At 42.5% G+C, this 12007-nt stretch overlaps 1 protein-coding gene across 1 annotated transcript; it reads left to right on the forward strand.

The window, feature by feature from the left end:
* The first annotated feature begins 6329 nt into the window (after positions 1 to 6329).
* Positions 6330 to 11212, forward strand: LOC127333751 (uncharacterized). Its single transcript, XM_051360184.2, is given in 9 exon segments — positions 6330 to 6818; positions 7327 to 7466; positions 7655 to 7688; positions 7690 to 7743; positions 7827 to 7925; positions 8020 to 8367; positions 8760 to 8852; positions 8932 to 9138; positions 10536 to 11212. Coding segments are annotated over 9 exon segments (1626 nt in total). The 5' UTR covers positions 6330 to 6431; the 3' UTR covers positions 10800 to 11212.
* Positions 11213 to 12007: the final 795 nt, after the last annotated feature.

The raw sequence follows: 12007 nt of genomic DNA on the forward strand, positions 1-12007 counted from the left end.
GAAGTGTTAAGAATGATTATGTCACCTCTGAACATGTAAATTTTAATTGTGCACTAACCCTTTAATGAGTTGTTTTAAGTTTGGTGTGGAGGAAGTTTTCAAGGATCAAGAGAGGAAGATGATACAATATGATCAAGGAGAGTGAAAGCTCTAAGCTTGGGGATGCCCCGGTGGTTCAACCCTGCATATTTCAAGAAGACTCAAGCGTCTAAGCTTGGGGATGCCCAAGGCATCCCCTTCTTCATCGACAACATTATCAGGTTCCTCTAGTGAAACTATATTTTTATTCCATCACATCTTATGCACTTTGCTTGGAGCGTCGGTTTGTTTTTTGTTTTTGTTTGAATAAAATGGATCCTAGCATTCATTGTGTGGGAGAGAGACACGCTCCGCTGTTGCATATGGACAAATATGTCCTTAGGCTTTACTCATAGTATTCATGGCGAAGGTTGAATCTTCTTTGTTAAATTGTTATATGGTTGGAATCGGGAAATACTACATGTAGTAATTGATAAAATGTCTTGGATAATTTGATACTTGGCAATTGTTGTGCTCATGTTTAAGCTCTTGCATCATATACTTTGCACCTATTAATGAAGAAATACATAGAGCTTGCTAAAAATTTGGCTTGCATAATTGGTCTCTCTAAAGTCTAGATAATTTCTAGTAAGGATTGAACAACAAGGAAGACGGTGTAGAGTCTTATAATGTTTACAATATGTCTTTTATGTGAGTTTTGCTGCACCGGTTCATCCTTGTGTTTGTTTCAAATAACCTTGCTAGCCTAAACCTTGTATCGAGAGGGAATACTTCTCATGCATCCAAAATCTTTGAGCCAACCACTATGCCACTTGTGTCCACCATACCTACCTACTACATGGTATTTCTCCGCCATTCCAAAGTAAATTGCTTGAGTGCTACCTTTAAATTTCTATCCTCTACCTTTACAATATATAGCTCATGGGACAAATAGCCTAAAAACTATTGTGGTATTGAATATGTACTTATGCACTTTATCTCTTATTAAGTTGCTTGTTGTGCGATAACCATGTTCCTGGGGACGCCATCAACTACTCTTTGTTGAATATCATGTGAGTTGCTATGCATGTCCGTCTTGTCTGAAGTAAGGGAGATTTGCCACTTATTTAATGGTTAGAGCATGCATAATGTTAGAGAAGAACATTGGGCCGCTAACTAAAGCCATGATCCATGGTGGAAGTTTCAGTTTTGGACAAATATCCTCAATCTCATATGAGAAAATTAATTGTTGCTACATGCTTATGCATTAAAGAGGAGTCCATTATCTGTTGTCTATATTGTCCCGGTATGGATGTCTAAGTTGAGAATAATCAAAAGCGAGAAATCCAATGCGAGCTTTCTCCTTAGACCTTTGTACAGGCGGCATAGAGGTACCCCTTTGTGACACTTGGTTAAAACATATGTATTGCGATGATAATCCTGGTAATCCAAGCTAATTAGGACAAGGTGCGGGCACTATTAGTATACTATGCATGAGGCTTGCAACTTGTAAGATATAATTTACATGATACATATGCTTTATTACTACCGTTGACAAAATTGTTTCTTGTTTTCAAAACCAAAGCTCTAGCACAAATATAGCAATCAATTCTTCCCTCTGCGAAGGGCCTTTCTTTTACTTTTATGTTGAGTCAGTTCACCTATCTCTCTCCACCTCAAGAAGCAAACACTTGTGTGAACTGTGCATTGATTCCTACATACTTGCATATTGCACTTGTTATATTACTTTGCATTGACAATATCCATGAGATATACATGTTATAAGTTGAAAGCAACCGCTGAAACTTAATCTTCTTTTGTGTTGCTTCATTACCTCTACTTTGAATTATTGCTTTATGAGTTAACTCTTATGCAAGACTTATTGATGCTTGTCTTGAAAGTACTATTCAAGAAAAGTCTTTGCTTTATGATTCAATTGTTTACTCATGTCGTTACCATTGCTTTGATCGCTGCATTCATTACATATGCTTACAATAGTATGATCGAGGTTATGATGGCATGTCACTCCAGAAATTATCTTTGTTATCGTTTACCTGCTCGGGACGAGCAGGAACTAAGCTTGGGGATGCTGATACGTCTCCGACGTATCGATAATTTCTTATGTTCCATGCCACATTATTGATGATACCTACATGTTTTATGCATACTTTATGTCATATTTTTGCATTTTCCGGCACTAACCTATTAACGAGATGCCGAAGAGCCGATTCTTTGTTTTTCTGTTTTTGGTTTCAGAAATCTTAGTAAGGAAATATTCTCGGAATTGGACGAAATCAACGCCCAGGGGCCTATTTTGCCACGAAGCTTCCAGAAGTCCGAAGGAGAGACGAAGTGGGGCCACGGGGCACCGCCACACTAGGGCGACGCGGCCCAGGGGGGCCCGCGCGACCCTAGCGTGTGGGGCCCCCGTGACGCCTCCTGACCTGCCCTTCCGCCTACTTAAGTCTTCGTCGACAATAGCCCCAGTACCGAGAGCCACGATACGGAAAACCTTCCAGAGATGCCGCCGCCGCCAATCCCATCTCGGGGGATTCAGGAGATCACCTCCGGCACCCTGCCGGAGAGGGGAATCATCTCCCGGAGGACTCTTCACCGCCATGGTTGCCTCCGGAGTGATGAGTGAGTAGTTCACCCCTGGACTATGGGTCCATAGCAGTAGCTAGATGGTCGTCTTCTCCTAATTATGCTTCATTGTCGGGTCTTGTGAGCTGCCTAACATGATCAAGATCATCTATCTGTAATGCTACATGTTGTTTGTTGGGATCCGATGGATAGAGAATACTATGTTATGTTGATTATCAATTTATATCTATGTGTTGTTTATGATCTTGCATGCTCTCCGTTATTAGTAGAGGCTCTGGCCAAGTTTTTACTCTTAACTCCAAGAGGGAGTATTTATGCTCGATAGTGGGTTCATGCCTCCATTAAATGCAGGACAGGATGAGAAAGTTCTAAGGTTGTGGATGTGCTGTTGCCACTAGGGATAAAACATTGATGCTATGTCCGAGGATGTAGTTATTGATTACATTACGCACCATACTTAATGCAATTGTCTGTTGTTTGCAACTTAATACTGGAAGGGGTTCGGATGATAACCTGAAGGTGGACTTTTTAGGCATAGATGCATGCTGGATAGCGGTCTATGTACTTTGTCGTAATGCCCAATTAAATCTCACTATACTCATCATGATATGTATGTGCATGGTCATGCCCTCTCTATTTGTCAATTGCCCAACTGTAATTTGTTCACCCAACATGCTATTTATCTTATGGGAGAGACACCTCTAGTGAACTGTGGACCCCGGTCCATTCTTTTAATCGAATACAATCTACTGCAATACTCGTTCTACTGTTTTATGCAAACAATCATCATCCACACTATACATCTAATCCTTTGTTACAGCAAGCCGGTGAGATTGACAACCTCACTGTTACGTTGGGGCAAAGTACTTTGGTTGTGTTGTGCAGGTTCCACGTTGGCGCCGGAATCCCTGGTGTTGCGCCGCACTACATCTCGCCGCCATCAACCTTCAACGTGCTTCTTGGCTCCTACTGGTTCGATAAACCTTGGTTTCTTACTGAGGGAAAACTTGCTGCTGTACGCATCACACCTTCCTCTTGGGGTTCCCAACGGTCGCGTGCTGTACGCGTATCAAGACTGTTTTCTGGCGCCGTTGCCGGGGATCTGAAGAAAAGTTACACCACAAAGATCTCTAACTCCCACGTCAACTACACGCCAGCACCGGCGCCTGGTGGGCCCAGACCATGCCTAGGCGCGGCCTAGTGTGGGCTGGCCCCTCCCGGCCTTTCTCCGTCTCCCCTTTTGACTCTGTCTGCATGACATAAAAGCAAGATTTTTTTTGTTTCGTCCAATTCCGAGAATATTTCCAGAATAACTTTTCTGAAATACAAAATAGCAGAATTCTTCCAGAACAATTCCGAAACATAACTTGCCTTATATGAATCTTATTCTCCGGACCATTCCGAACCTCCTCGTGATGTCCTGGATCCCATACGAGACTCCGAACAATATTCGGTCTCCATCTCATATTCCATATCTACTAAACAACATCAAACCTTAAGCGTGTCACCCTACGGTTCGCGAACTATGCAGATATGATCGAGACCTCTTTCTGATCAATAACCAATAGCGGGACCTGGAGATCCATAATGGCTCCCACATATTCAATGATGACTTCATGATCGAATGAACCATTAACATACGACACCGACTCCCTTTGTCGCGCGATACTTTACTTATCTGAGGTTCGATCATAACCTAGTTCAACCTTGTTACCGATAAGTACTCTTTAACTTACTCGTACTATGGTATGTCATCCCTTGTGACCTAGTCACATGCTTGCAAGCTAATTGAATGATATTCCACCGAGAGGGCCCAAAGTATATCTATCCGTCATCAGGATGGACAAATCCCACTCTTGATCCATGCGCTTCAACTCATACTTTCCAAATACTTAATCCCATCTTTATAATCACATATTGATGAAGTGGCGTTTGATGTAATCAAAACATTCATTCGGTGTAAGTGATTTACACGATCTCATGGTCGAATGATTAGGTTACTATGTATCGAAAGCTTATAGAAAAATGAACTTAATGACTTGATCTTATGCTATGCTTACTATGGATGTGTGTCCAACACATCATTCACCTAATGATATGATCTTGTTATTAATAACATCCAATGTTCATGATCAGAAAACTATGATCATCTATTAATCAACAAGCTAGTTAAACGAGAGGCTTACTAGGGACTCTGGTTGTTTACAAAACACAGATGTATCAATGTTTCGACTTAATACAATTATAGCATGGGATGTAAACATTTATCATGAAAACTAAGATATAACAATAACCACTTTATTATTGCCTCTCGGGCATATCTCCAACAGTCAGTACACACTGGGTTGAACGGGAAGGAACTTGATAAGGAGCTCTCTCCAATTATGTACTGCTAAAAGAGAAAAGAGGCTGACTTAAGAACGGAAGATGGAGCTTGTCACCGGTGCACGACGTCTGGCACACGACTCTTAATGAGCCTAGAGTGAGGATCAGATCGATCCCCTTTTTACCAGGCCACCAGGATTGCCCAACAACCTCCCATTTTCTCTATGACACTTGGCGCCAGTGGTTTTCTTTATTTATCTACAAATTCGCATTTCTTGAGAACAATAAATTTGGGAAATTCCTTAGAAACACACTCAAAATATAAAGCACAACTAGTATACAAACAAAGTATCTATCTCCATAAATATTAGATGAAACTCCTAGAAAATGCTCGAGAATTTTCGCAAGTTTGGTCCGTGGAGAAGGTGAGAGCAACACCGTTTTGCCCATTATCAACGGGCCAGTAACGACATGGAAGTTGTATAATTCAATGTCGACGGTCAAAGGATAGTTGAATAACGCGCCAATGTGCTATTTAAGGGCCTCCTTTGGATTGCAACACCAAGAAATATGGGAATAGGAAAGCACATAAATCTGACATATACTCGGTGCAAAACAGATGACTGGGAAATACATAAAAACTTATAAATAACCGTTTGAATGGAACACATGAAAAATATGATCAAATTCCCCTGTTTTACATGAGTTTTAGATTAGAAATAGGCTAAAGTGGATTTTCAAATTAAGCGGCATAAGAACCGAGTATGCATTTTTGGCTAGCGGTTGACAAATACAATCCATAGGAAAGAACCACAAGAATTGTAATTAGAAGGTCCAAAGATATTTTCTACAATACAAAGAGGACCAAATACATAATACATTGACCACATGTCCATATATAGCTGCGGATGGTGTGTTACACGTGCTCACTCTTAATACCTTCTCGAATTAAAAGATGATGATCACATATTCACAAAGCATATCACAATTTACAACCACCATCACTCCTTAATTAACCATCGCAAGAGACCAAGTGGCCTGTCCTCATCAAAGAGATATACTAGTACTACTAGTAGATAAAGTCTATTTAATATCAAGAAGTAGGTTATGAAACTCTCAGAGTCTTGAATCTAAGCTAGAGTCTTGAGATAGTAGTAGTTGCCACATCACCAGATCATCCCCACGAGATGATCCGTCGACTTCGCATTGAAAACCGAACAATCCACCTCTCCGTCCAGGTCTCCATCTCCGGTACGTGCGTGTGCGGTGTGCCCCATCGGCCGTTGGCGTGACGTTCGTCCCGGTGGCCGCCGTCCGTAACCCACACGGCTGGCGCACCCACCCTGCCCGTTTACCCCCTTCGCTTATTAGCCATCAATTCAATCCCCAGCGCGAGAGCCAACGGAAAGACGCTGACGAGCCCCGGAAGCGAGGGAAACATACCCGCCGCCGGAGCCGGAGCCCGAGCCCGGGCCCACGGCCCCATGCCCTTCCTCTCCACGCCGTCGTTCGACCTCTCCGCCGGCGCCGAGCCCACCCTCGGCCCGCGCCCTCCCCCTCCTCCTCCTGCCCCGCCCGCCGCCGCGGCCCCTCCGCCGCAGGTCTCCGAGGCGGCGGCGCGGCGGCTGCGGGAGGCGGAGGAGCGCCTGCGGGAGGCCATCCAGGAGCTCCACCACCACCACGGCCGGGACGAGGAGGGCGGCGGCTGGGGGTGCTGCGTGCACCAGGGGGAGTCGTGCCTGGCGCACGCGGCCGGGAACCTGTGCCAGACCTTCCTGCTCTCCTACGGCGTCCGCGTCGGCATCGGGATCCTCCTGCGCGCCTTCAAGCTCGCACGCCGCAGATCCTACGGCTCCCTACTCGATCTCAAGGTGCTGCCTCCTACTACTAGCTAAATCTAGATTGGGTTTTGTGGGGAATTCGTTGCTAAAATGTGGATGGTGTTCATCTTACAGCCATCACTATCCCTGCGATTCCGACTATTACTATACTGTACTTGCTTGAATAGGTAGCAGTTAGTTGACTCCATTATTTGTCTAGAAGTGAAATATTCTAGCCAGCTGTTGATAATAAGTACAGTACATGCTACTTGTACTACTCCAGTCAGATTGCTTTAACTCATGTGCTTATTACAGAATGTTTCCTGTTATGCATTCAATAGGTATGTGGTTGCCCACAACCCCCTTCCGTTACCAATGGTCCTCTGTATGCAGTCTACTAATAATGTTCCATTACTGCTGTACTCATCTTCTCAATGTTTTTTATTTTCATCTCTTTCTTACATCCCTCTGTTTGCTCGATCGTTGAAACACAAAAATGGCAAGTGTACCCGAAATTATTTGCTAGTACTTCTTATACAGATCTTCTACTTATTTACAGCAACTGGTTTCGGAGAAAGATCTAATAGTAAGAGAGGAAGCTTGCCGGGTAGGGCTACTTTTTGGAGGATTCACAGGATCCTATCACGCACTTCGATGTTTACTCAGGAGATTTCGCAAAAAGGAAACACCATTCAATGCGTAAGTAACATATATGCATTGATGATTAGGACACATGTTCAATATATAAGAGTAGATCTAATTATTGATTGGACCTGGGAGGGAGGGTTCCTAAATGTGATCAAAATTTGATAATTTCTGCTGTAATATTTTTGTCAAACGAAATTCATGACTCAACTGGAGGGCGTGATGGACCAGAATATTATCAGGTTCCGTGGCAGGCTTGGCGATACTTGCACTCGATGATTCAAGTAGGAGACGTACCCTTTCTCTATATCTTCTAGCAAGGCTTGCTCAGGTCAGCAACAACTTAACACGTTATCATATTTACCTTGCATATAAACTCTATTGTCCTCATGTTCTACTGCTTCATCATTGCAGTGTGCATATAATTCTGCAAAGTCCAAAAATAGATTTCACTTTTGGGGAAGCCATTGGAGGCATGGAGATGCGTTGCTTTTTTCTCTCGCATGTGCCCAGGTAACAAAATGAAATCGATATCTTGCTTTAATCTAATGACGATTCTGTCATGGAGGGAAAAAAATCGTGTAATCACCTGTATTTATGTTTCCAGATTATGTATGCTTTTGTTATGAGGCCTGAAAGCTTACCGAAATCGTACCGAGACTTCATCCAAAAGACAGGACCAGTTGCGGAACCTGTTTACAAGGCTGTCAGAGATAGCTGCAGAGGTGGTCATGTGGATCTCATTGGCCTCTCGGCCTTATTCGCAAACAAGAAGAATTTGAATTTGATGAAATTAACGAAAAGTCCATCCATTATTCCATGCTCTGTGATTCATCCCGACAGAGCATCATGCTTGGCTCATAATGTTACTGTCACTTCATCAACATTCAAGAAAACATTCCCTCTGTACTTCTCATTGACATTTGTCCCCTTTGTTGTTCTACGTCTTCAAAAGGTAACTTACTGCCCACTATGCTTCATTTGTATAGTAAAAGACTCTGCTGTAAAACTCAGAAGTGCCACGTGATTGCATCCACATGCGTGGTGTATTTGTTTCAGTGAAAATTTGATGCGTCAAGTAAAAACTAATCTTACAAAATACCTTCCAGTTATATTGTGCCACCATATTTGTACCTGCTCCACACATGTTTAACTTTTTCTAAATGCAAATGTGCTCGGATCATTCTTTGAGTTATATTGTGCTGTTGGAACAAAATATTGACCTCAAGTCCTAAACACCAACAATAGCCGCTTGTTATTTTGTTATTATTTTAGTATGTCTGCTCATGTATATCCATCTTCTATGTTGATTAACTAACACATAAAATTTATTCATCAAAATGTCAGTTTTTGGAATCCCCAGCTGCAACTTGCTGGCGTGCTCTTGTGGGTGCAGTTCGATCTACCACCTTTTTGTCTGCTTTTGTCACTCTCTTCCAGGTAACTATGAGTAACTAGTATGTTCCTTTACACATAATAACTGGTTCGTGGTTTTAATACCTTTTTCCATCATTGGTAGTCTGCCATCTGTTTGCATCGTAAAGTTGCAAGCAAAGACCACAAACTTGTGTATTGGTTTGGTGGTTTAATTTCTGGTCTTTCGATTCTCTTGGAGAATAAAGCTAGAAGAGCGGAGTTAGCTCTCTATGTACTCCCCCGTGCTGGAGAATCCCTATGGTATATATTGATCAACCGTCACCTCCTCCCAAATATAAAAAATGCCGAGGTAAGATTTCTATTGCTATTTTCCCATTTGACCTCAGCTCTCAAGAGAAAATATTCGATGCTTGCTTGTAGTCTGTTCTTTAGTTAGTCTTTAATTAATGTAACCTGAGTGAAAGACCATGTCAGCTAAAAATTTCCTTACCCAAGAATTCCAGCATTTTATGGTTGTAGCATGGTCTGCTGTTTGCCATGATCACTGGAAGGGATCCTATAGTACACAGGCTGTGTTTGGAGATATTGTAGTGCAGTATGCTGAGATGCAAATTATAGTGGGAGATGTCCTTTGAAGAATCAGTATGATAACTTTAGATAGTTAAATGATAGCAGCACAAGTTGTGACCGGGGCTTGACTTCTAGATGCTGGATTAATTCCAACAATAAGGGAATTGTAAGTGGGTAGTGGAGTTGCCCGTCAGGTAGTCACGTGTCATCTGAATGACGTGGTCAAGTTTGTGTAATGTCTGGAGAAACTGGCAGTTTTGTGTCTTTGGTTTGTGCTCAAATCTAGCACACAAAAACCAAACCAAATTTTGCTGTCACTTCAGGTGGTCATGCTGGCTATCAGGTGCTGGCCAAGTTTTGGTTAAAAAACTGTTACATAAACCAAACCAAATTTTGGAGATATTGTAGTGCAGTATGCTGAGATGCAAATTATAGCGGAAGATGTCCTTTGAAGAATCAGTATGATAACTTTAGATAGTTAATGATAGCAACACAAGTTGTGATCGGGGCCTTGACTTTTAGATGCTGGATTAATTCCAACAATAAGGGAACTGTAAGTGGGTAGTGGAGTTGCCCGTCAGGTAGTCATCTGTCACCTGAATGACATGGTTAAGTTTGCGTAATGTCTGGAGAAACTGGCAGTTTGGTATCTTTGGTTTGTGCTCAAATCTAGCACACAAAAACCAAACCAAATTTTGCCGTCAATAAAATTCAGGTGGTCATGCTGGCCATCAGGTGCTGGCCAACTTTTGGTTAAAAAACTGTACATAAACCAACACCTAAGTGTTGGCATCAAAACCAAGTGGTAGTCAAAGTTGCCAAAGTCTGGTAGAAAAAACTTTGACTCTCAAGGTTATGAACCCAAACAGCCACAGCAACCAGAAATACTATCAGAATATCTTTCATTTTTCTTTTGAAGGAATGCAAACAATAAACCCATAGTTAAACGAGAATAAAATCTTCTAGAATTAATCTGGGGTGCAGTGCAGAATCTGCAGCTGACATTTTTGTAGTGTTTTGCTGTCGATACTTGAAATACGACAACTAGTATCTACTTTTTCCTCTGCTTTTTCTTTCTATGATTTATTTCTCTCACCCTTTTAGACCCATTGTCCCAAAGATCAAGAAAAAATCATACGTGGCATTTCTGTAGAAGTAACATTGCAAAAATTGCAGGTGGCTCTTTTCTGCATGTGCATGGGAGGAATCATGTATTTTCTGGAGTACGAGCCAGACACCATGGCTCCATTCCTCAGAGGCCTCATCCGGCGTTTCCTGGCGAGCAAGATAACCAACCCAAGTCCACCTCCGAATCGCAACGCCTCCTACTCCTACCTTCAGGCGCTGAATGTGTTGGAGCAACCAAAGGCGCAACCCGGCCCGGAGAATGGCCTACCTACATCGGAGACGTACACCCTTGAATCAATCCCTGGACTTTAAGAGTTAGAGTTAGTCATCACACTCGTGGTAGTCTGTTAGTCTATATGACCGCACACGTGGAAATAAACAAATCCTGACCTAAAACATCTATATGGGATGTGCCATCCTTAATCCTTATGGGCAGGGTTCAGATTTATGCAATGACACGGGGTAGGTAGGGGTATTAGCACCCCCTTGCAGAAATAAATAGGGGTGACAAGTATCTGTCAGAGAGTGGAGCGTTCTAAATCGATTCTTATTCTTCTATATATGTTACACGTGTGAAAAGACTGTAAATCCGTGTTCAAGAGTTGTCTATGTTGAAAGACTTGCAAGACCAATGTAGCAGCCTGATGTTGAATGGCAACTGTTTGATCCCTGGATTTTGTAACATTGATATATTCCTCTTTCTATCTTTACACATGTTTCAAATAGATGATGTTCTTGTCAAGTAAGTAGTTTCGGGAGGATAAATCTTGCGTTCACAAGGACTGAGGAGAAGGTTCAGTTGGGCGTTTTGGTTCTTGCCACGCAGGTGAGCCTCCCATTTCTCGCAGTTCGGTTCTACCAATGAGATCGATCCTGATACCGTAAAATGTCAAGGAAAATTATGTTGATACTGTAGCTGTTGTTTCTATTGTATATTTGTATGTGACAATAAGCAACAAAGCTGCCGTGTCAACTGCAATGCATGGGACGTACGACACACTTGCCCTGATCACCTGACGAAATGCTCAGCTTGCTGGTCTGCCAAAATAGACGCTGGTAAACACCAGTCTATTCTCGCCGCGCAGGGTTCCGGTCGTACGACACTTGCCCTGTTACCCCTGTAGTTCCTCGTGTCAGACGTGTTAGCAGAGGCCGTCAAGACCGCCTTCAACTCCGGCGTCCTCGGTCACAGACCACTGAAAACGAACCTATAGTCATTTCCACTCCAGGGGACCCCTCTGGCCCTCTTCGGTATAGGCACATGTGCTGCCCTCGCCTAGTCATTTTTTTGTTTTGCTTAAAGTGTGTTGTGTTACCCTGCTAATTCGTGGAGAATGATGCCACATTCTCCTCTTTCGCATATCATTTTCATTTATTTTCATACCACATTAATGTATATATGATATATAAGTCTATTTTGAAATATTCAAAAGATTGCGCAATCATAAATGTTTTTCAGCTCACTAGGACGTGACAAAGGAATGTTGCCACGTGTCTCCACTCATGTAATGGCAACATTT

The sequence above is a fragment of the Lolium perenne genome, chromosome 2 (assembly GCF_019359855.2).
Source record: "Lolium perenne isolate Kyuss_39 chromosome 2, Kyuss_2.0, whole genome shotgun sequence".
NCBI classification, from domain to species: domain Eukaryota; kingdom Viridiplantae; phylum Streptophyta; class Magnoliopsida; order Poales; family Poaceae; genus Lolium; species Lolium perenne.